General features: G+C 47.9%; 1 protein-coding gene across 3 annotated transcripts in view; it reads left to right on the forward strand.

Annotated features, from left to right (window-relative positions):
- The first annotated feature begins 686 nt into the window (after positions 1–686).
- LOC126649238 (galactosylgalactosylxylosylprotein 3-beta-glucuronosyltransferase 1-like) overlaps positions 687–24,400 on the forward strand; it is a 28,654-nt gene continuing 4,940 nt past the window's right edge. Inside the window, exons 1-5 of one of the 3 annotated variants that reach the window (XM_050333205.1) lie at positions 687–864; positions 19,798–19,946; positions 20,295–20,830; positions 22,175–22,471; positions 22,941–23,048. In XM_050333205.1, coding sequence (XP_050189162.1) covers positions 19,835–19,946; positions 20,295–20,830; positions 22,175–22,471; positions 22,941–23,027 — 1,032 coding nt within the window. In that variant the 5' untranslated portion in view covers positions 687–864; positions 19,798–19,834 and the 3' untranslated portion in view covers positions 23,028–23,048. Of the gene's footprint in view, positions 865–19,797; positions 19,947–20,291; positions 20,831–22,174; positions 22,472–22,940; positions 23,049–24,400 lie in introns of all 3 variants that reach the window. The other 2 variants (XM_050333203.1, XM_050333204.1) reach the window with 2 other exon arrangements.

A 24,400-nucleotide genomic window follows, 5' to 3' on the forward strand; every position in this document is an offset into this window, starting at 1 on the left:
CAGAGCAAGAAATGGCCCAGTGGCTGCTGCAGTGGGAAATGGTTGCACCAGCACTCCTGCCCACCTCAGGGAAACTGAGGCACGCAGTGGCGATGTGCGCCATCAAGCAGCAAGTGGGGGGACCAAATCTCAGAAACACAGTGGTCCCCGGCTTAGAGCTGTGCCCTCTAGGTTGCCTTATCGATAGCCAACCCTCACGGGCGGTAGCCGGGGCAGGTGGCTCCTTCTGGGTGCAGTCAGATGGAGAAATCACTCCAACACTCGGTTAGCGGCAAAGCGATCCTCCCGGGACGAACAAAAAAAAATCCCACCCCCTCGCCTTCAGCGGGGAAAGCAGCGGCCGGGCCCCGGTCAGGGAACCCTCCCCCTCCGAGGGTGCCCGGCCCCACCGCGGGCGGCGGGGACATCGCTGCGGTCGCGCCCGGCCCCGCTCCCGCTTTGCCCGCTTTTCCCGGCTCTGGTCCCCTCCTCGCCGCTCCTTCCCCCCTCGCCGGCTCCGCTCTCACCCCTCTCCCGTTTAAGGTGGCCCCGCGGGATGCGCGGCGCGCAGGAGCCGCTGCGGGCGGCCCTCGGCGCTCCCCCACCCCCGGCGCGGGGTGGCCTTAAATCGGCCCCGCGCCGCCCGTAGCCGCATCGCCGGCGCCGTCTGAAGGCGGGCGCCGCCATCCGCCGGCAGCGCCGACGGGCCGGTCCCGGCTGCGATCCCGGTGCCGGTGCCGGTGCCGGTGCCGGTGCAGGTCCCGCGGCGCAGGGAGGACACGCCTCCGCCCGGCGGCGGGCGATGCTCCCCCGGCAGCCCCCGGCGCGGTGCCGCCCCGCGCTCAGCGCCCCGGCATCTCCGCCGTGACCGACCTATCTCACCAGGTAAGCGGGAGCCCCGCGCTCGGGCACTGGGGTTCTGGGGGTGGGGGCAGCGCCGAGGATACAGGGGTGACCTTGCGGTCCCCCGGCGCTTGGCGCTGGAGGAATGCTCTGTCCTGCGATCGGCGGCGGCGTTCCCGAACTTCATCCCTGCTCAGCGCCCGAACCGGCTCCGCTCTTCACGGGGAGCCCCTGTCCTTGCATCCCCTCACACCTTGGCCGGGGCACCTTCCAGAGGAGCGGCATCCCACTCTCAGGCTGGAATTTTCCAGCTGTGGGGAGATGCCCCCATTCCTGGTGTATGTCTACCCGGGAATCTCGCCGCCGGGAACTCCGAGCGATGGTACCCAAACGCGGGTCTCGGACACACCGCTGCTCCCGGAGAGGTTTTATTGCGCCTCTTGGTGACAAATATCAGGGAAGCCAAAGTACAGAGGGGCGACGGGGTTTGTGTGCAAGCACAGGCAGGCTCGGTGGCAACCGAATCCAAGTGGACATCACCGTAAGGAGCTCTGGAGAGGTGCACTGGGAGAGGGCAAGAGAAGGAGGGCTGGGGAAGGGCTCTGCCCTTTTCACCCCAGCCTGGCACACGTGTGTCTGCCGAGGAATGCACTTGCTGGCTTTCCGGAGCAGAGTTTGGGGTGTATGTTGCTAGGTGAGTTGAAAAGTACTTTTTTCGGCATTCTACTCCTGCAACTCACCCATCCAGCCTCAGGCCAGGGGAGAGGAGGGGGTAGGCTCAGCAGCTAGTGCATGACAGGAAGAAAACCCTCAAGGTGCTGCAAACCTGGAGAGAAGCAGCTGTTTTCTCAGTAACTCCTTAGGGAAATCTGCCAAGGGGCAATTTCTGTGCATCTGGGTAGAAGGGGTGTTCGAATCAGTGGGGCAGCACCAAACATCACCATAGCAGCGCAGTAATGACCAGCAATAAATACCTGTCCGACAACTTGAAGTCCGCACAGCTCAAGGAGCGAGTGGGGAAGAGGCAGCGATGCAGCCTCTGCAGGTGCTTTCAGCTCGTTTCCTGGACCCATTTTCCTTGTGCAAAGCACGTATGCAGGGAGTGTAAGAGGCTACAGCAGCTTCACATACAAGTCTGATCACCTTAAATCTCATCTGGTGCAAAAAGGGAAAAATGGGTGGGGAGGTTCATGCCTTGCACCCCTGGACAGCCAGCAGAAGTGCAAGGCATTGACCTTGCTAGCCTCAGACAGGACTATGAACATGGATCATATAGCAAGCTGGGAGACAGGTGCACAGAGACAGCAGGATGGGAACCTCATAGAAGAGAGGCCATCATTTCTCTGAAATGAGATACCTTGGTAGAAGATTATGGGGACCTCAGTCTCAGGTAATAGGGAAGGTTACAGGGCACGAGGTGAGCAGCGGCAGAGCTGTGTGTGACAGCCTGTGTCACATCTTTTTGCAGCTGTGCATGCTGCCAATCCGCTTCTCCCCATGCCTTGAAACAGGATGCGGGAGCCTCGATGACTTTCGGTTGGTGCTTGCTCCGTGGTTTCCTGGAAGCTCTCTGTTAGCAGGCATGCCTTGGACACAGACCGTGCGTGAGTGCCAGCGGCTGAGCACATGATGTGTCTGCCCGGTGTGAGGCCAGGAGCTCACTGGCTGTGATTCCTGCCCTCCCTACCTTCCAGGAGCGACTTTGGTGTTGCTTTCAGGGCACTTCAGTCTGCACTGAATTAAGGCTCTGCAGGGCAGTTAATGTGCAGAGGTGGATGGGCTGAGCAGCTAACACGTCGTATCGGTTGTTTCAGGAATTAGATGAGATCAAATTAAAGCTCTTGGCTTCTTTGGCATTTTCAGTGTAGTAACAATAATAATAATAATTGAAAAAACGTTTAGGCACCCTCGCAATCCCAAAGCAATTCAGCCAGCTGACACAGAGCACAGCTGAGATACAGCCACCTTTACAGCGAAGGGCCTCAGCCTGGTTTGCAAAGCACTTTAGCAGCCATGGGATAGAAAGCAAAGCAGTTGGGCTGAGGACACTTGCTCCCACGGCAAGGGTTTTAATGAGGGAAGCTCCCGCACCTTTGGGCTTTGTTACAGTGTCATTTGGGAAGACTGTTGCCTAGGGAGCTGTACAGAGCTATAGAGCAGCTAAATGTACACAAGAGGGAAAACACTTTCACAGTGTACAGCTCTTAAATTCATATTCTTTCCATGGTTTGGGAACATCTTTGTGACTATTGCCTACGTCCTCTAATGACATCTTCCCTGCAGTGTCCGAGGTCATACTGGACAGCTCAAGGCTATGTCTCCTGTGTAGCCAGCGTCCTTTCTTCTTGCTTATGAAGCATTGGTAGAGGTGCTTTTTGGCAGGGAACTTCCCTCTGCTTCAGCAGCAGGCCAGGAGATGTCCTTAGAGTCTGAGAGCAAAGTCGTACCTAGCTGGCAGCTTGCTGGCAGGAGCCTGGATTGCATTCACTCCAGCTGTACCCTTGGATAGCTTTCCTCCCCTCTTTACCACGGTAATCACCTGCCAGTGGCAGTGCCCTGCACGTCCTCGTGTTTCTCAGTGCCTTCATAGCTCCAGCCTCTGCTGCCCCTCTCCCTCAGGGTGCTGGTGCTGCAGGAACAGTCACCTCCAGCTTCCCACCAATGCCTCGAGAGGCAATGTTGCTGTCCCAGCCATCAGAAGCCACCCCACAACCCCATCCACCTCCTGGAACTACTTTCAAAACCTTTTCTTCCTTCTCTTCAGCACTCTCAGTTGTTTTTCCTATTCCCAGTATTTGGGAGCAATAAAGACGTATGCTGCAAGCCTTCATGTGTATGTCTATAAGGGATGAGATATTTGATAGGCTCCAAAGATGCCCTTTACTAAGCATGCAGAATTGCTCTGGGAAAGCTCTGCAATTATTCTGCAGGATGTACACAGGAAAGATGATATCTGTCCCCTTCCTCTTTGTATCTAATTGTTCCTAATAAAAGAAGAAGCCTAAAAGGGAGGTAATAAGCCAGATAGGAATCCAGGTCCCACACACCTCCAGGGCCCTGGAGAAGTCTAGAATCTCTCTGCCCTTTTTGCTTCTGGCCTTTATGCCTAATAATAAGCATTATGCTTTTCTGCACCGCTTCCCATCCCAAGATCTCAAAGTACTCCACATATGTGATTAAGAGCACTCCCTGCCCACATACAGAGCTGTTTGTCAGGATGACTACCTCCACTTTACAAGGGAGACACTGCAGCTCATCACGTCAGAGCTGAGACAGACCCAGATCATCTGTCTCCCAGGCGAGGCCCCTGCAACTCTGAGAAGCACTTGCTGGGAAGAAGCTCAGACTGACAGGACTGCGATTTAAAACCAATGAATACTACAAAAGACTAATAAATACAGAGCACAGTGAGACCTGTGGCTGTCAGCACCCTCCTCTTGGGTGCAGGCTCTGTCTAAAGCCCCATCTTTGACAGGGACGCTGGTCAGACCCCACTGATTCTTTCAGGCTGGGGTGTGTCTCCAAACTGTGCCTTGATCCATGGTCAACACACTTATAGAAACTTGGTCCTTTAATCTTTCATGCTGTTTTAGGCCGTGCAGGCTCATAATTAAGAGCTTGAAGTCTCTTCTAGCTTGCTCTCATGTGACATTAGTGCTCCCGAAGGTCTTTTCTTAAAAGCTTGAATTTATCTACTTTGCCAATGTTCCCAAGTGTTCAATCAACTGCCTTGTTGGCTTCCTCCACCATGCAGTGTGTGGGGCTGTCTGAGATCCTTTTCCCTGAGATGAAAACAGTGCACTTTGCAAATTCCTCAGATTTAGAAAACGTGAGCCAAGTTTCCTCAGGAGGCACAGCTTCACGGGGCTGATACACAGAACTGGAATCTACGGCTCCAACACAGGGGCCTTTAGATTTAGCATTTTGTTTGTTGCTCATCCCTACTCTGATCAGGTAATCCCACTAATGCCTGGTGCACATAGCAACATTCCTTAAAATGGGGTTGGTTAGTTCAGGGACAGAGTTGACAAGGGACATTGGGGTGAAAAACAAAGCAATCAGCAACATGGAAGAGGGAGAATGAATGCTTCTTTACATGGCTTTTCTGAGTAGAGGAACTGGAGTGCATCCAGGAAAATGTGAAAGGTAGCAATTTGATGATAAAAGTACATTTTTTCCCCTGCTGTGACTGTGACATGAGGAACTCACTGTTACAAGATGCTGCTGGTGCTGAATGTAGGATTAAGAAAAAGAGGAGACATTTTGATGGATAGTAGATCATTCATCACTGGACAGGTCAGTCCATTTGAAATAGATCTAAATCTTCAGGCTTCAACCCCTCAGAGTTGCCTAGCATAGGATTTCTTATATCTTCTAAAACCCACAATATTGATCAATGTAAGAGACAAAGGACAAAAGGATAGAGACATGTTCAAGTGAAGATCACTGGGGCATATTTTAATTTCCAGGCAGAAGCAAAAAATATGTGTTTTTCAGCCTGTGTGCTGACACTTAGCTCTCATAGGTTTGGGTTTCGTCAGCTGGAACAGGTTCAGGTTAAGTTCTGATTAGACTTGAGCTGGTCCAGTGGTGCTTATGTTGCCGTTTCCCCTGCCTGTGTTATGGATTTTAACAGACTGGAAGCATCCTGGCAACTTCATGCAATGCTGGTCTATGAATAACACTGTATTTCAAAAGGAAGTGGTATTGTTCTATTCTTTGGATGTTACCTCCTGGCAATGAGAGCAAGGGCATTTATTCCCAGTATAGCCAACCTCTAGATAAGCAAGTGCTGGGATTACTTGGAGCCGAACAGGGTTAGCAGTCGGGCAATCTCAGCTCTGGATAAAAGATTTGAGAGCAGCAGTATTGTCTCGTTCTGTAAGTTCACGGTGGGTCTGTGTGTGGGAGTACAGGGCACATGGGAACTGTGATTTGCTAAGCAAAGGAGGATTGCTCCTCGACAATCCTCGTAGGGAGAACTTGGAGAAAAAGCCAAGAGCCAGGCAGGCAACAGTATCTTGCAGACCCTGCCTCCCCTGAGACGGTGCTCCTCATGTGGCATTGCAGGGCAGCCTGGCTCCTAAAGACACTGTCTTTAAGGGCAGGGGTAGAGACGTAGTTTTAGCAAGATCCGACAAAAATCTCCCAGTACTTCTTGATAGAAATAGCACAGTTGATCCTTTCCTGACAGGAGCAGAGGTTGATGGCTCCTCTCCTCCTTCATGCCCCAGTAGTTAAATTAAGATAGTTTAATATTCATCTTGTCCTGACCCTCCCTCATTCTGAAAGCACTCCAAAAACAGCTGTAAATGGGTGTTTCTCTTATGACTGTAGATTTAATTTATTATTATGGTTACATCCATAGTTATAGGACAGGCAACAATGCTGGCCTCCGTGAAAGCCCTGGCTGTGACCACAGCAATAGGACTGACATTCACCAGGGCAAAACTGCACCAAGTGTCACCTCAGAGAGACCAGTGCTGAGTGAGCCTGAGTGGCAGCAAGTGGTCTTGTCCTCTCTGCAATGCTGGGGGGCCTTCCTCAGTGGAGATGGTCCAGTCTACTGCATTCATTGTGTCCTCCCCTCCACTTTCTCCAGCACAGATTGCCAGGGTGAACTTAGCTTTCTCCCTGCTGATACCTCATCCCCTGGATCCTTCCCTCCTGAAGCCCTTCCCCCAGCCCAGATCCACACAAAGGTGAAAAGGAAGGAGGAGACGATGACTTTCCTGTATCTGCCAGCTTCTCTCTCCACCTCTGACGTGAATGAGGCCCTTCATGGTTTTCTCTTGAGCAAACACAGATGCTTTTGTTTTATGGGCTAGTGGGACGGGATGGAATTAATAAATCAGAGCGCCAGTGCTGTGCCGCCACATTCCTGCAATTTTAAGGCAAGATCACACACAGATACAAAAAGCAGAAACAAAATAGGCAATCTCTTCAGAGAGAGCTCAGATGATTTGACTGTGCCTCCTGCTTGCTGTCCCACTTGGTCTCCTGCTCCCTCACCCTTGTTCATTCCTCCTCCTCTTTTCTCCTACTTTCTCATTCCCATTAACCTCATTTCTTCTCCTGTTCCCTCTCCTTCCCTCAGCAACCACTTTCAGTCACACCTTAGTATCTCACCTACATCCATTTTTCTCCCCTCACCTTCCTTTCATCTATGCTTTCCTTACTTCTACCCCACAGTAAGGTGCAGCCAAGGCTTGTGCATCCAGGTATGAAGTTCAATGTCCTGCATGCAAGTCCAAGAGCCAGGAATGCCTCAGCTTTTATACTGTGGACTGAAACGTCCGCTCTTACACCTGCTTCCTCCACCCTGCTTCATTTGCTCCTCGTAAGGAGAATGTTGCTGCCTGAGAGATTCAGTGAATTACTCTGGGAATAAAGCACACAAAGTATTACTGTTCTCCTCTCCGACATGGTATTTAACAGTGTTCCTGCAAGCAAAATTAGAGCCTGCCCCAGGACTAGAAGACCCTTTTCTCCTTGTAGGGTAACCAGAAATGCTTTGTCTAAAATTAATTCTTTTGAGCCCAGTAACAAGTTTTAACATCTATACTTGCCTACCATCAGGTGGTAACGGGCTAGGAGAAGGTTTTTTTTCCCTGCCCTGTAATTAGCTGACTGTATGTGGGGCTTCAGGAGGGCAATGCAAACCATGTGGTTACATTAGGGGGCTGAGACAGTTTTTACTCACTGCAAGGTTTGGTTTTTCTCTAATGAGCTGAGGCACTTGAAAGTCATTTCCCCAGAGTGCTTATACATTGTTGTGCTTATCTTACCTGTGGGGGAACTGAGGCACTGAAGCAGGTGAAATGATTTGCCCAGATCCACATACTGACGCACAGCTGAAGCCAGAAAAAGAACCGAGAAATCTTGTTTCACAGTTGACTGCTTTATCCTCTGGCCTTGGAGGAGGCCAGCAAAGACCTTTATCTTGTTTAGACGAGTGGGTAGTCATTCCAAGAGGACGCTGGGGCAAGGGTATCTTTCTGTACTAATATGTGTCTTAATGAGTCCTGTTGCTAAGCGGCTTCAATGATAGATCATGCATCTTCTTCACTAAGCACTGAAATAATTTTTTAATCATTAAAGCTAATATAGAATCCTCAGAAACATCCAAATCTCACAGCAGGGGCTGAAATTAGCCAGCAAACAGAAACCAAATCATGATTATCCCTGTGCACCTCTACAAAGCCCATAGGCAGCATCTGCTGAAGTCAAACAAGTCAAACATGAGCCGGACTGAGCTGTATCTCTGGGCTGGGCTGGGCAGTCAGAGGCAAGCTGGCAAATCCTACCACTGCAAGGTCCACAGCAAGCTGCTTTCCTCCCTCAGACATGTGTGCCAGCTCCTCATTTCAGTGGAGCAATAGGAAAGGAGGTAGGAGTGTTAACCACTGACCCCAGATAGCTGAGGCATCCCCTGGCAGATCTTTTGGAAGGAGAAACTGTTTGCATTTTGTCGAGTGCTATTAAGTGGCAGATCTCAGTTTTTTGTTTTGTTTCGTTTTTTCCTTTGGATCCACATCCTCCATCCTGCTCCTGTCAACTTCTTACAGCCTCTGTTTTATTAACAACCAGATATTTCATGTGTCCTCTCCAATCCAGTCCCCTGCTCTGCCTTCACTCACACCTCTGCCCTCCACTGTGGGATACTAGAACCTCTTGCACTGTATCAGACCATGGGCTTCTTCACAGCTCCTCCAGTAATCCCAGTGTGTTTCCCATTCTGGTTAGCATGCTGTTTCCTGTTTTACTGTTTTCCTCAAGTATACAATGCTTGGCTGCATGTTTTCAAATTATAACAGGAGATTTCTTTACAGCAGAAGTGATGTTTCTAGCTTCCATGTTAGAATAGGATTCTTGGAGCATTAAGAAAAGCACAACAGATCTCTTATTACTCGATATGCATCAGCAGCTCCATTACAAGGGAAGTCACAGGACACTGATAAGCACTTTGCTAAGATCATTGCCGCTGACCTCTGTGTTAAGAAGACTTTTGGGGGCGAATATAGTTTATACCAACAGATTCTTTGGGAAAGGATAATTTGAAATACCTCTTTCCACCTCCAAGAGTCTTCATGCATGGAGTCTCTTGTCACCTGCTTGAGAACAAATCCAATAATGTTCCTGTACCATGACCACTCTCCTCACTTGCCCTCCCAGTCATGTTAGTCTGCTAGACAAATTCTGCACTGTTCATCCCACCTAGTAGTCTCTTCTGGAGGTGCTGCAGAGGACACTTGTGGCTCTTCTGTCAACACCAGCTCCCATCCAGTGGCAGATAAGCTGCCATCTCAGCAAATTTTATTCATAGTCCATCAAGCCAAAGCCATGCTTGGACTGTAGCTCCCTGGAAGTCAAACCAAATCCTGGAACTGTTAAACACTGGTGCAAAATAATCACCAAGTAAGATTTCTGCTTTTTTATGCTCCCTTCTGCAGCACACTTACCAGACTGATAAAATCTGATACTAAGTATTTCTTTCCTAACCCCAATATAGGTCCTGAGCTGAGCATCAGGACAAACACAGATGGCCTACAAATTAGTTACAACAGCAGCAGCAGAAATCCAGTTTCTTCCTTCTTCCTTCACAAGACATTTTTGGATGTTTCCTCTGCCTAGAAAGTGTTACTGGCCCTTCAGGGTAGAGCTGGTAAGGTATAGATGTAGTTCACATGTGCATGTGCAAAGGTAGGAATGCCTCACCTGACTTGTAGACTTCCACAAACATCCTCACAAAGAACTGCTTTTGGTCTTGTGCTGCTGTAGCTCAGAAGTACCAAGGTGACTGTCACGCTGAGGACACACTTAGGAGACCACTGTTGACAGAAGACCAGCATGCCAGGCACCAGCCAGAGATGCAGGGTGTGTACACACTTGCAGGGGTCTGGAAAGGATGTGGGTGGGAGCCACCTTAGTAACACCATCCTAAGGTTAGCCCAGTTTGGCTAACACTCAAGCATCCCTCTGCTGGGAAAGAGGTGATAAGTTGAAGAAGGAGACTTTACTACAGGCAGAAAAAAAAAAGGCCCTTTAACAGTCACTTAATATACAGAATCTGGTTAAGGACAAAGTCTGTGAAAAGCAATCAGAAGTGTACTCCAGGGGCAGGAGTTCATTGTCCAGCAAAGACAAATTGGGCCCTTGTTTTAAGGCGTTTCTGAGTTTCCAGAGATCCAATTTCTACTTCTGCAGCTGCCACTTTTACCAGCATCTCTGTCTGTGGGATGACTACACCCTGACCCAATGCACACAAAGTTTTTTGATAACCAGAGCAACCTTTCCTCCCTGCAACACAAGAAGAGAGCCAAATTCACCTCCAGAATCAGGACAGGCTCAGATCCACCTCTCAGATTTACAGCAGCAGCCCGCTTCTAGTTTTAACAAGAAACCACTCTTTGACCTGATGTTTCAGGCCAACCTCATCTACCTTTGAAATGAGCTCCAAGGGCTCTCAAAGTGCAGAGGAGGGTTCAAAAAAAGGCTAGTTCGTCTTTCCTCTCCAACCAGAAGTATCTCTTCATGAGTTATTCTATCCAAGGCCAACTGGCAGCCCATGAATGTGGAAGGAAGTTAGGAAGGACAGCACTGACCAGAAGCCTTGAGTGCAGAGGTGTAAGAGCTGGGGAGAGGCATCTCCTGGGATTTTCTTGCTTGTATTTCTGCAAAGGTTATACTCCAAACTGAGGAAACAGAGCAGGCAACTTACCAGGTTGGAGGGAAGCATCAACCCCTCATTGCATCCAGGTCTCAAGCAGCCTGAAGCACACAATTTCACAGATAAGCCCACGAGTACAATACAGCATAGGCTGACCTCCCTCTCAAGGGAAGGTTCACAAACACTGTGTGCAAAGATGACTTTTAGACCAGTCTGCTTTCAGGTGCAATTAAGGAGCACGGCAGAGAACAATCCCTGTACAAGCAAGCCCTATGGCAGCCCTTTGCACTTTAAGAGAGAGATCACAGTTTGTCTCTCATGCTGAGCTCACTTGCCCTGACAGCCTTCCCTGCCTTCCCAACAGACTCTTCCATTTTCACTGCGCAAGACGGGGAAAACCAGAAACCAAAATTCACATCTTTTTTTTTTTTCTGGTAGGCTTGGATTGTTGTCAGAAAGGGGCACTTGATTTTGCTACTCTTCAGCTCCATCTGCTCACCCAAATGTATCCACTGCTTACCTTTTCTACAAAATAAAACTTATTTCAATATCTTCTGGCAGCTGCTGCCAGTGTCCAAGTTAGATATTTCAACTACTGCACTAACTGCTGCCATGGCATTCCCGGGAAGTGGGAATTGCATATGGGTTTCTTGATACCTTGGCACCTAATTCAGACGTGACCTGCCTGTAGACCAGAGCCAACAGCTTCCCTGATAGGACAGGGAAGGACAGCAGGACAGCCCCAGCAGGACACTGGCTGTCACCTTCCTGCCCCTTCTTTCCTTCACGCTCTTCCCTTTTTATTTCACATACAGAAGGCAGAAAAATAAACACTGTTTTCTGACTCTAATTTTCATTTTAGTGTTCCTTTTAATCGAGCCCAAGCTACACAGATCAGCCGTGGCATTGAAGGTACAAGTCAAGCAGTGGACCATAACATATATCTATTGCAAAAGACAATTCTCTAGGTGCCAATTTATTTCTCCATTCTAAGTTTGTTTATAAAAGTGTCTGCACAACACTTGGATGCCGCGCAGCAAGTGGCAAATCTAATGAGTGCTGATGATTTATTTGGAGGAAGAAATCAGAATTAGCATTTTGGACCATCTCAGCTAGTTACAAAGCAAGTGTATTTCACACAGTTCAGAGAACTGCAACAGCAAAAATGTCCATCAGGGAGACCAAAGTGATATTTCTGCTCTTTTTACTTCTCACACAACTAACAGCTACGTGATGTGGTGGCAGCTCACCAGTGCTGGTCAGTGTCCTCTCTGTGTTAATCTATTTGGAGTGGCTACTCACAAAAACATTCCACACAAATTTGCTGTTTTCTTGATGGTTTTATTGATCCCATAACTCAGCCAGCACTCCCAAATAAAAACGCTGGGGGATTCTTGCCTTTGCATTGCACTCATTTGCCCACAGTTCTTTCCATGCAATAACAGATCTGGACTTCAGGATTCTTCAGGATACCAGCACATACATGTAACCATTAAAATGTCAGTATTCCCACAGGTTTTGGGAACATATTCAGCTACATCAATGTTTTAAATGGCATAATCGCTGTTCAACTCATTTGCACTCTGATTTCAGCCAGAGCAGCTTCTCCTTCGCTTTCTTTTGCCCTCCTTAGGAGTAACCAGGAAATCCAGCAGGGAAGAGCATTTCAACAGTGCCTTTGAAAGCAGGAGGAAAACAAGCTGTCTAAATCAATCAAGGGTGTGCATTAGTGATAGCATGTTCCTCTGGAGGTCTGCATTTGATGTCATATTGACACATAGCTAAGATCAAAGCCTGTCTCTGCATCCTGGCTGCTACCACAGGAACAGCGTTGGCCTTTGGGCCTCATATCTTTAGAAGGAGCTTGTGATCAACATGATTTTTTTTCCCTCAAAAAAAGCACCTGTGAAATATAATTATCCATCAAATAATGCCTAATGCCTTTTTCTCTGATAAAGTAATTCCTCTCCATCTTTGAAAATGTTCTGGAAGGAAATACTATGGCTTTTTCCTTTCTGCTTTCGTAAGAAACCTGTAAAATGACAGCTCCCACTCCTGCTGAACAGGCATCAGCTGTTAACTCAGTAGGGAAAGATCTGAATGAAATATACAGAAAGTTTGGAACAATCCGCTATTGTTTTTGCTTCCTTAGAATTATTTTCCCTCCTCGGGAAAAAAAAAAAAAAGAAAAAAAAAAGAAAAAAGCCTTTTTTTTGTTGGCTAATGCAGATATTGGGCTGATTCATGCTGATATGTTTGGAATGATTATTCTGTAATAGTCATCAGCATCTGAAAAGGACTTCAGTTCTGCCAGAGCTCGGCAGCAGGGGAGAGAAGCTGACGTTTGAATAAGCCCCCGACTTTCCTTTCAAGAGAGGATAACTCCAAGCTTAGAGGTCTCTCAGGAGACAGCTAGCTTTCTCAGGAGACATCTGGTACCACCTGCTTCTCTTTAGGCCTGAGATGCTAATCTTTCTCCGGGTATTTCTGGCACCCCTGGATTACGGCTCTGCAGTGCAGGGAAATTGTGATAGGGCAGAGGGCTGTGTCCCTCTGAGTCACAGCCCACCCTTACCAATGCTGGGGGGGCAGGAAGGAGGTGACAGGTTGCACAGGTCGACCATAAAGGACATTTGGGTCTCAGTTGATTAAAAATAGCCTGGTTTAGACCTCCTTTTTCAGGCTCCGGAAGGCTCCCTGCAAGGATGGGTTTTGCAGCCAAGTTCAAGGTCTAGCGTTTATCCGAACTGGGTTATCTCCATTCCTGCTGATAGCCCAGATAGTGCCTGGATACCCTTGATCTACCTGGGGATAGCAGGCTGAGCCACGTGCTGTCTCTAAAGTATTGGCTCCCGTGGGACATAGCCAGCAGATTTAATTAGCTTCGTTTAAGTTTCTTTTTTGTTTTCTGTTGAAGTTTTTTGCCTTTTTTTTTTTTTTTTTTTTTTAATTGGAACAAAGCCCTGTATAAAGCATCAGCCTCCTCCACTCTGTGCTCCCCCATGCAAGCCACATGTCTGGGACAAGGATGTTTTTGGGAAAGGCACCATGCCAAGCTGTTTATGGACCAAGACTGGAGGATGATGCTTGACTTGGGTTCATGTGGGCAGTGGAGGGATGGGGGTGTGTGCACAGTGTATTCCCCAAGGACAAGCCTGGTTTCTGGGCTGAAGTAACTGCTCTCCCATATGGTGAAGGGATCAGAGCTCACAGGGAGAGGATGAATCCTTTCTTTGCATCCAAGGAAAAGGCACAGGAGCTTGGGAAGGGCGGCTGTTTCACTCGAAGTGACTCACTTCCTGGGGAAGTTGTCCCCACAGGAGCCTGCTCACCAAGAGACAGAGTATAGATGGGGCTGAGCCTTGAAATCCCACAGCTGCTGGTAGCTCTGCTTTTCCTGCCCTGGGGAAGGACCTGGCCATCCTTCCCTGTATTGTTTTATGATTTGTAGTTCTGTGATTTTTGTCTCTCCAGGGGACTTAGTTACTTTTTCCTTGCCCTCTTTCCCCACAAGTGGTAGAGAAGTGCTCACCTCATTCAGATGGCAGGTGTCACTTGCCTGAAGCCATTCACAAGGTCTGCAGCAGAGGGAGGATTAAAACCCCCAGCAGAAGAACATTCTTCCATCTTCAGACAGAACCGCAGTCTCCTACATTGCCTGTGCTACTGGGAGGTCAAGATCCCAGTTGTGATTTAGGAGAGAGCCTTTCTCTTCCCTGTTCCATGCACCTCTCCTATGAAGTCATGCTGAAAGAATTGAGATTGTTCAGTCTGGAGAAGAGAAGGCTCCAGGAAGACCTTAAAGCACCTTCCAGTACCTAAAGGGGGCTACAAGAGAGCTGGAGAGGGACTTTTTATAAGGGCGTGTACTGATAGGACAAGGGGAAATGGCTTCAAACTGAAAGAGGGCAGGTGTAGATTAGATATTAGAGAACATTCTTTGCTTTCAGGGTAGAGAGACACCAGCACAGGTTGCCCAGAGAGCTTGTGGCTGCCCCATCCCTGAAAGTGTTCGAGGCCAGGTTAGACGCAGCTTTGAGCAACCTGGTCTAGTGGAAGGTGTCCCTGCCCACTAGATGATCTTGAAGGTCCCTTCCAACCCATACCCTTCAATTAGTCTATGATTCTATGACCTTCCAAAACAGACATTAATACACTCTTTCAGATGCACAAATGCTGCTCAATCCAAAACAATCCATGATTCCATAATTAACATTTCCCTTCCTGGAAAAAAATGCTCTTCCTTCTTTTTTTTTTTTTTCCTTTGCTTTTCAACCACTCTGTGCCATCAGAGTTTAGGGGAGAAATTGTTATTTATTGAGCAGAAAACCCTTTTTCCCTTTTCTTTCCCACCCCCACAAAAAATGCAGCTGACTGTGAATCCTCAGGCACTGTCCTTTAGATCCAGCCTATCCTTTCTGTCCTACAATGATGCTGTTCCTGCAGACCTGTCTTGGGGTCAGAGAAGTCTCACTATTGAGAGATGTCCTGTGTGGCTGTGTTTGCACAGTAATTACCCCTGCTTATTCCAGAGCAATAACCCATTCCACCCACTTCTGTGGTTCCTTGAATCCATCCTCCCACTTTATCTAGCACATCTCAAACAGGCAGGCAGCTGCCTGGTGAGGGGAAGCGCTGCAGCATCTTGGCCTGTCTCGATTTTAAACAGTATTGTAGTTTTGGCTGAGGGCTCTGATGGGCCTGAGGGAGTTGGGGGGAGAGGGGACAGCAGCTTCCTGTGCATTTCAGCAAAGCAGAGACTGAGCCGGTGCTGCTCACCACAAATACCGGCGCTGCCATGAATTATGCATTCCTTGTTTAAAGGGAGGTCGCTCTCATCAATAATTGAAAGCTCCCTGCTCTGCCTTCAGCATCACATCTCCCACACCGGGAGTTAGGGAACTCATGAAATCTGCATGGACTTCCTCAAGGTGGCTAGGGGCTGATGGAGAGAGGCAGCAAAAAGCAGGCAAAACAAACCAAAAACCCTGCTGACAGTTTTAGTGCATGAAATTAAGAGTCATCTGCATCTACCTGCAGCTCTGCTCCAGTTCTGCCCCTCACATCCCTCTCTCCTCCCCTCTCCACGCCTCTCTCCTCCCAGGGTATGCACAGAATGGTTGGCTTGCAGACATGGTACAAAACAAGATTAGCGAATGTTTCTTGAAACTTTTGGCTCTGTTAGCTGGGACTAGTTTGCTTTGAGTGCTTGCCTAGAAAATCTCTACACTGGATGGCGGGGATGTTCCCAGGGGACACTTTGAACTGTGAAATTTGTCCCTCTGGGAAGATAATGATCTTTGCAGCCTGTGTCTCCAGCTATAGCTGTACAGTCCTGGGGCTGGTTCAGCATTCAGGGCAGACTGGCTGCCCTCAACCAGAGGCTGCAAAATCGCCTTTCCTGCAGACCAAACTTTTCAAAAGGTGTGGTTCTCATTCCAGATAAGGCAGGTGGAGGACAGAACCAAAACCTCAGAATTACCAAAGACCATGTGATTCTAATAATTTCTGAATTATCAAGGAGGGTGTAAATTGAGCAGAGGGCTGTAGGAAAATTGCAGGCACCTGAACTCATATGTCAACCTGATAATCCCCAGTCAGCTGGGCCTCTCCCTAACTTTCACCTTTCTCTGCCATTCACTCAGCATGTCCTTTCAAACTCCTCTGCAGCTCAGGGAGAAAGTCACTGCCTGGGTTGTTCTCCAGCCTGGAATCCTTATCCCTCTCTCAACATCTGGGCTATGCTGCCTGTAACAAATTGTACTCTGTTGGTAATTAGTCAACAGCAGATGAAGGGATTGGTCACATGCAATGCTCTGAACCTCAGCCAGATCTTGCTTCTCTTCAGTATCAGTCTGGGGCATCCAGCTCTTCCCACCATGTGCTTCCCTGATTCTCTTCTCCTGAATCCTTTCAGATCAAGGCCCCCTGCATCAGCATATGAGCCTAAATGGAGACTGAATGCTGTGGTGTCCCAGGAACTGAGAATTCTGACAAAGCAGCGTGAAACAAGAGTAGTACAAGAAACATTCTGTCCCTATCATACTCAGTTTTGTGCTCTCTGTGTGCGTTTGTTTATTTTTTAATGGAGAACAGAAGATTGATGGATGAAATTAAGAAGAGGGATGTGTAATTGGAAAACAGCTCAAGAAGGCTACAGGCAGCATATTGAAGGCATCCATCAAACATCCAGCTAATGTTGTTAAGGGTGTGTAACACAAACAAGGGCTGCAGGAGACACTAGGGAAAAAAAAAAGAAAAGGAAAGGGGAATAGGCAGGACAGGAGAAATAGCAAGGGAGGAGAACTGCCAGCAAGAAAGTGCAATCAATAATATTTGTATTGCAAGCACATCCAAAGGCTCCTGTTGGGATCAGTGCCGGACTGTACAAGCACATTAAGAGATAGTCCCTGCCCTCTACAGCTTAAACCCAGGAATTACCAGATGATCGCTGGAGATGGGTTTAGATGATCACAAAATTTTCTTCTGATCTTCAATCTCATTTAATAGGATCTACTTGAAAGAGTTTAAGGCAGAAGGAAGGTAGCTGGTTGTGCCAAGAATATACACAGTAATGCTTGCCAGCAGGCATGCAATTAATCTGAACCACTTAGGAGACTTTGTTTTTAATTATAAAAAGTAGGTAAAAATATGTGCAGTAAACCTCCGTAAGCCCCACTGGGGCCATCAGCAGGCTACTCAGAGGCACTGATATGTGACTGGGTTCTCATGCTGTGTTTTCAAAAGGATGGGCTGATGCTTTAATGGACCACTTTGTGGGAAATATTCTATGCAGGGTGGACACTAAGAGAATTCAAAGGGCCTTTGTGTGGGGAAGGATAGAAGACAAAGGCTAAAATTATTAGTAAGCCAGGGGATTCCTCCAGTCCTGGAAAGAGGTAAGAAAAGAGACTCTTAAGGATTGAGAAAAAGTAGGTGAAAGATATAAAGCAACAAAGAAGAGCACAGGCATGATGGATGCAGGGGGAGAAAGGGGGGGAGATAAGGCACCATTTTAAAGAGAAAATTAAGTATTCCAAGAGATATTTTTTGAAAATAGGGTTAAAGTCAGCTCCTCTGCAAGGTTGACAAGTTACCCAGGGCTTTATGCAAGGCTTAACTTGATCAGCATTGCTTGCTTTGGAAAAGTAATAGAGAGAAGGTGCATGTAGAAATAAATGAGCACAAAGCACCAGGGGAGTTGCACACACAGACAGCATCTCCACTTGTTTGCAGTGTTCGGGAAGCATGAACAGGGATGGCTTGAAGGGGGAGGAGGAGAAAGAACGAGAAAAGGAATTCGTTATAAATTCTTCTAACTCTGATCCATTCTCCTCTATGCTGTAACACAGCTGCCACTGCTGCCTCCTCCTCTCCTTCCCTCCAGAAGCAATCTGAGTTTGCAGCAGTGGCAGGCCTGCTGCATAGAAACTGTGTCTGTATAATTAAGTCCTTTTATTAAAGGGAAAAAGCACTGGCTGCCTGACTCTACTGCAGGGACATTTGTAATTGCAAGCTACCAGAGGAAGCAAGGAGCTTCAAGGAGCCTGGATGGACCTCAGTATCTGCTGTTGTTATTAGCAATCTTTGGATTTCTTTTGTGGCTCTGTCTGTTTTCACAGCCATGAATGATGGAAGCTTTACGCTGCTGTGCCAGTAAGGGATGGGATTTCCTGTGGGAAAAGCAGCCCCTGGTGTGGGTAATATCATTCTGCCCTGTGTCCAGCCTGGACCTGTAGCTTACCAAACACCTATGCCTTTGGCACTAGAGCTTGAAGGAGACTCTTGTACCTGCCCGGGACCCAGCCAACACAATCCAATGAAGTTATGTATATTTGCTGCACAAGGCACCTGCTGGCATCACCAAAACACTCCCGTGTGCCCCCGGCCACACAGGTTCCTTGGCCCACTTCTTCATCAGTTTTTGATAGCTTGAAAGTAGAGAAATGGGCACCATGGTGTTTACTGAGTGAGTAGGTAAGAAACATTGGAGATTATCACCATGAATGGCTGTTTCAGGGAGCAGTCAGTGGAAGTAGGTTCCCTTGAGGGATGGCTCCAGTTGGTGGTACCGTTGGTGTCGAACAAGGAATGAGCTCATGTAGCAGTAATTACCTTAACAGGGAATGCTTATGTGCATCCACTTGAAGATTTGCTGAGATGTGCTAGTCTTCTGTCAGATCTGGCTGAAATAGGTTTGATAGTTATTGGTGGCAGGGCACTAATGAGCCCCGCAATTGCATAATCCTTGTTTTTTCAGGACACCAAGGTAAAATGTCAGGGAAACAATTAAACAGAGATTCTAAGAAGGTCCCAGAGGATAAATTTAGAATAGCATCTCCTAATAACTTCCAGGAGTACCCTGTGGCTGCTGTCACTGCAAAGCAGAGCCCTTTTGGACTAGTTGTCATCTTTCTTCTCACGTAATTCTCCAAGGCTGAAGCAAGGCAATCCTTCCCATTTGGACAGAGGAGGAGCTGCTAGACCCAAATCCTTGACAAGGAGTTGCCTTTGAACAAAATGTGCCTAGATCCCTTTGAGGACCCTGGTTTTAGATGACTGGCCTTAAGTACACATAAAATTCCTTGGCCTTCAGCCCAGGACAGCAAGAGGATCTGGTGGGTATTCTGAAGTCTGTAATTTCAACTAAATGCTGCAATGGATGAACACTGCAAGCCAGAAGTAGAAAGGGATGTGGAATAATTAAACTTTCAGTAGGCATCACCAGCACTGTGGAATAACCAAGGTGGGAATTTCATGGAAAAGTTAGTAGGTGATAATGTGAGTCCCTGATTGCCTCAATGCATCTGCATAAGGAGGATGAATTAAAACCACAGAGGTGAATGAGATGCTGGCTATCCTGAGGATGCCTGACATTATTTGTTTTCTCCACTTGCATATGCAGGCACACAAATCTTTCAAACAGTTTTTAAAAATTATGCAAAAAACCCAAATTAAACAGTCAACACAAAGCTCAGGAATGAACACAAGTCCCAGAGAGGGGGTAAGTAGCAGTCCTCTATGGCTTCAGAATCAGCAAGATGAACAACCCTGAATTAAGGACAGTGGATTCATCATGGGACAGTGGAAGTTCTTTATAGCAACATAAATAGCTAAAAGCTTTATTCAATAGCACCAGAGTTGGCCAGGGCACGTGGATAATGGTTAGGGCCTGCAATGTTAATGGGACTTCTTGTAAACTTAGACAAACATTTTGCTGGATCAGGGCCAAACATTTATCATGTCTCCCTGCATTTGTGGTGATTGATATTTTGGAGGCCTTACTCTTCTCTCTTTTCTGAAAGGTAGAGAGATGCCTGGGCATTGGAAGCTCCCTGCAGCATGCTGAGGAGACGTAACCTTCTTACCACGCTCCTGATTGCCTTGCCATGGGCTCTTCTCCTAACCTTGTGGCATCAGTACCCAACCACCCACTACCTCAGCCTGCTGAGAAGTAAGTGCAGGAGTTCTGCTGTCAGTGTGCTCTGTGGTTGTGAGGATTGCTGGTGTGAACCCTGGTAGGAGGGGCTCTCTAGTGGGATGGGTTAAACAAAGCTTGAAGGCCCCCTAAGGGTTTGCCTACAGCAGGCACATAAACTGTTCTTAAGAGCGTGTTAAACATGTATCTTAGGCTGGCTTCGAGAAGGGGATGCTGTTGTGCTGAGCACTAACTCCAGACAGATGTGTGCCAATCTCCTCCCTGAAGAGGAGGCAGCCCAGCAGTTGTTAGTTCTCTAACATCTTCTTGACCTTTTCTCCTTCTCTTTCTTCTTATCCTTCCTTCCTTCCTTCGCCCCAGAAGAGACAGATGAGAACGTGACCTCTAAAGCTCTCCTCAATGGTACGTCTGCACTGAGAGAAGAAGGCTTCCCATCATGCACTCGGCAGCAGCAAAGCATAGGGGCTACCCCTAAAATCATCCAGAATTATGTGTACTCCAGGCCTCCCCCATGGTCAGACACCCTGCCAACCATCTTTGTTATCACCCCTACCTACACCCGGCCGGTGCAAAAAGCTGAGCTGACCCGCCTGGCCAACACCTTCCTACACGTACAGAACCTGCACTGGGTGGTGGTGGAGGACTCGCCACGGAGGACCAACCTGGTATCCAACCTGCTGGAGAAGGCTGGGCTCAACTTCACCCACCTCAATGTGGAGACACCCAAGAGCCTGAAGCTGGGTCTGTCCTGGATCCCATCCCACACCCCAAGAGGGACACTACAGAGGAACCTGGGGCTGCACTGGCTGAGGGACAGCTTCAGCAACACCGCACCACCAGAAGGGGTGGTGTATTTTGCCGATGATGATAATACCTACAGCCTGGAGCTCTTTGAAGAGGTAAGAGACGTAAAATTACATGGGGCAGAAAAGCAGGATATAGCTGCAGAGCCTCTTAAGTCCAGTTGTACTTGCAAAGGCCTCTAAAGCAGGGCAACCACGTGGACTTCTGTCATCAGCTGGGAGACAAGGGGTCTGGCATGCTGCATGGAGCCCACCTCACCCTCTCTGCACGCCATGGCAGCTGGGTGTAGGGCAGATGCAAACCTACAGTTATGCAAACCCAGGAGCCATGCTCCAAAGGGCTTAAAGAGCAAAGAGCACATCTGCCACGGTACAGGCTGCAGATGTGAATAGCTGCTCACACACTGTTGCACCAGCTAGAGTCCCTTTTGCCAGGGATCAGAGGATATATACCCCAGAATTTATACCTCACCTCAGGGACAGCTGACCTAATTTAAATAAGCACCAAAGACAAACTTCTGGCAAAGCATAGGTCTGCACTCTTGTAGGGGTGTGATGGGTAGGGGATGGTAGAAAAGTTGTCTGAATTTCTAATCTGCCTGTACTCCTTGGCTGCCCTTCAGTACTTCAGTTCCAGCCACCACATCAGGGCTGTGCCTCTGGGATCACAGAAGCTTGCCCAGACTTCGGCTGGAAACCTGGCTTTTGTGAGATGCCAAGTCTATTGTAAACTTGCAAAATTCCAGTAAACTCCCTTGCCACCAATTAAAGCCAAACTGTACTAAACCACTTGAAGTGCAGAATTATGCATCAGAACATATTTCCAGTTTTCAGAATTTTTTAGATCTCTGTTAAGCTCATCCTTTCTTACTTCTTTCCAGATCCTTTCTGACAATTTCAATAAAATCACACTCTTTTAGGCAGTAGCCATGGACGAAAAAAACAAGGTTTGGGGATTGGGGGAGAAATTATAATACATGAGGACAAAGATGGATTAATCATGGGGGGAGATTATTTCCATGAGGAGGAAACTGGAGTGAGTGGAGTTGATAATACAGAGCTAGAAGCCTGGCAGAAGTTGTACATGGCATTTACAAAAATGATAAAATGCTACCAAAAAAAAGGATAGGAGTTCAAATGAGATCAGAAAACCGAAGGTTTTCATCCTTCTGAGAGACTGAACATGGGCACAGAGAAGCAATGAAGCAGGTGTTCAGAAGATAATGTGCTAAAAAACAGTCTTGTGGCTTAGGAAGCTGTAGCTCTTCAAGCAGTAGCACGAGTGCTGCCTAGAGCAATGTGCTGCCTAGAGCAATGTGATTGAATGGGAAGTCAACAGGGAAGGATGGTGCCAGTGAGAGCAGAGAATGGCACACTAATGGGTTGGGACAAACAATGTGGGGTTGAATTCTCACCGCACTGTCTCTTTCCGACTCACAGATGCGCTACACAAGGAGGGTGTCAGTCTGGCCAGTGGCTTTTGTTGGGGGACTGCGATATGAATCCCCAAAAGTGAGCCCAGCAGGGAAGGTGGTGGGCTGGAAAACCGTATTTGACCCTAATCGTCCCTTTGCTATTGACATGGCTGGATTTGCTATCAGCATCAAGCTGATTTTGGAGAAGCCTCACGCCAGTTTCAAGCTGGAAGGAGTTAAAGGAGGCTACCAGGAAACCAGTCTCCTGAAGGATCTAGTGACTATGGATGGGCTGGAGCCCAAAGCAGCCAACTGCACAAAGGTTAGTAGGACAAGAAACCTTGAAGATGCGATCTCCTTGATGAGTCCTGTCTGCTTTTACAGCCTCCTGCTTTGCTCCTCCACCTTCCACTGTTCCTGCCCTGTGGTGGCACATGTCAGTGCCAAATGGTGCTGGGACAGAGGGACAAAGCTTGAGAGCTGACAAGCAGTGTTATGCATTCTGTGTTAATAAAGAACCTCAGATGTACAATTTGTGCCCAGACTGCTTCTCCAAAATCCAGGAGGACTGGCAGAGGGTTGAGTCTGGGGTTTTGGTCCAGAATGATTCCTCCTCCTTGTCACTGTTTCATGCACCTGTGAAGTGTCTCCCAGGATCAACCCCTATGAATCACATGCTTCAAACATGAAGCTGTGAGCCCCAGGTTTCTGAGTATCCTACCCAATGGATGTGGTACTCTCATTGTTTCCATGGCATCCAGAACCCTTGAACTCTTTGTGTTTCTTTCTAGGTGCTGGTCTGGCACACAAGAACTGAGAGGCCCACTCTGGTTAATGAAGGCAAGCGTGGATTTACAGACCCCAGAGTAGAGGTGTAAGCAAAGAGCCAGCTCCAGGGTGTGAGTACCTTTGTTTTTATTGTTTTTAACAGGGCAAATAATGTGTACCTCTTTCCTTATTTATGCTATTATTTCCTCAAAAACTGCATATATGAGTGTCCCAGTAATTCACCATGCCACCCTTTGCACAAGAAATTTCTTACTCATTCAAGACTCCCTGCAGATCACATGGAAGCTTTGCCAGCTTACAGCCAGAGAGAAAAGTGGCAGCAGAGTCCCCCAGCAGCTTCACTCAGTATTAAGGACAAGCCAAATTCCTTGTTCCACCCTTTCTGCCAACTCCAAACTCTCTTTAGTGTGGGAGTTGTCCTACAGTGTGTGGAAGGAAATCACACTCCTGCAGACAACCTTTTGTCCCAGCAGCCCTGCCACCTCTGCAGTGCTTCATGCATCCACCTTCAGCTTTTATCCTGCGTGAACAGCTGTGGTGTGGGCGCAGCAGGGAAAGGCTGATGGAATGCTTAGACCACCACAAAACAGGAACTGGCAAAGCACAGCCTACACAGACTCTCAGTTTGAGGGGTTTGGTACCAACATTATGAGAGCTAGGAATACAGCTAGAAATAGTGAAGACGCTAGGAAGTTCCTTTGCAGTTCACAGAGCCAGGATCAGCAGCAGGATGGGGGCTTATGGCAATCACTGCTGGTGAGGGCAGGAATGTATCGGAGATCATTGATATGTTCTTAGAAAGAGCTTGATGAAGAACGGGCTTCAGAGGAGCTATGACCTCCTCTGCCAGATGCCATGGCTTCTGATCCCAGTGTCCACCCCTGACAGATTCCTATCCCAAAAGTCTCAAAAGAATAAATGTATCCCATTTTGGGAGTACCCAGCTCTTTCTGAAATGATTCACAGATGTGTCAGAATACAGGATGCTGAATGATTTAGTCCTACTTTGGAAGGTATTCTAGGGCTGCTTTCAGTTCTGACCCCAACAGACACCTCAGCTCAGCTCTACCAGTGGAAATAAAACTGGCAGCTTTTATACAGACAGGCACGACTATTTCAACTTCTGCACTGATCTCCTGTGTGCATCATGAGTAGCTGCATACAGCATTTCCACACCATCTCATCATCTCTGAGTGACAGCCACACAAAGAGTGCAAAGCAATCCCAGTGCCTGCACACCCAGCAGCAGATGGAAGGGACACATGTCAGTTGACTAAACACAGACAGCTGGTGCCACCTGGGGTAGCCTACCTGGCCCTCCTGTGGGGCACAAACTCTGTACCGTATCTGCCAGCCTTTTATTAATATCTCAGATATCTTAGCAACACATAAATGATGCAAGGCACCTGTGCTTAGGCGGCAGCTCCGCTTTTCACCACTGCTTTTGTGAGATCCACTAGCA

Source organism: Myiozetetes cayanensis, unplaced genomic scaffold, assembly GCF_022539395.1.
Source record: "Myiozetetes cayanensis isolate MyiCay16 unplaced genomic scaffold, myiCay2020 scf5-8, whole genome shotgun sequence".
NCBI lineage: Eukaryota > Metazoa > Chordata > Aves > Passeriformes > Tyrannidae > Myiozetetes > Myiozetetes cayanensis.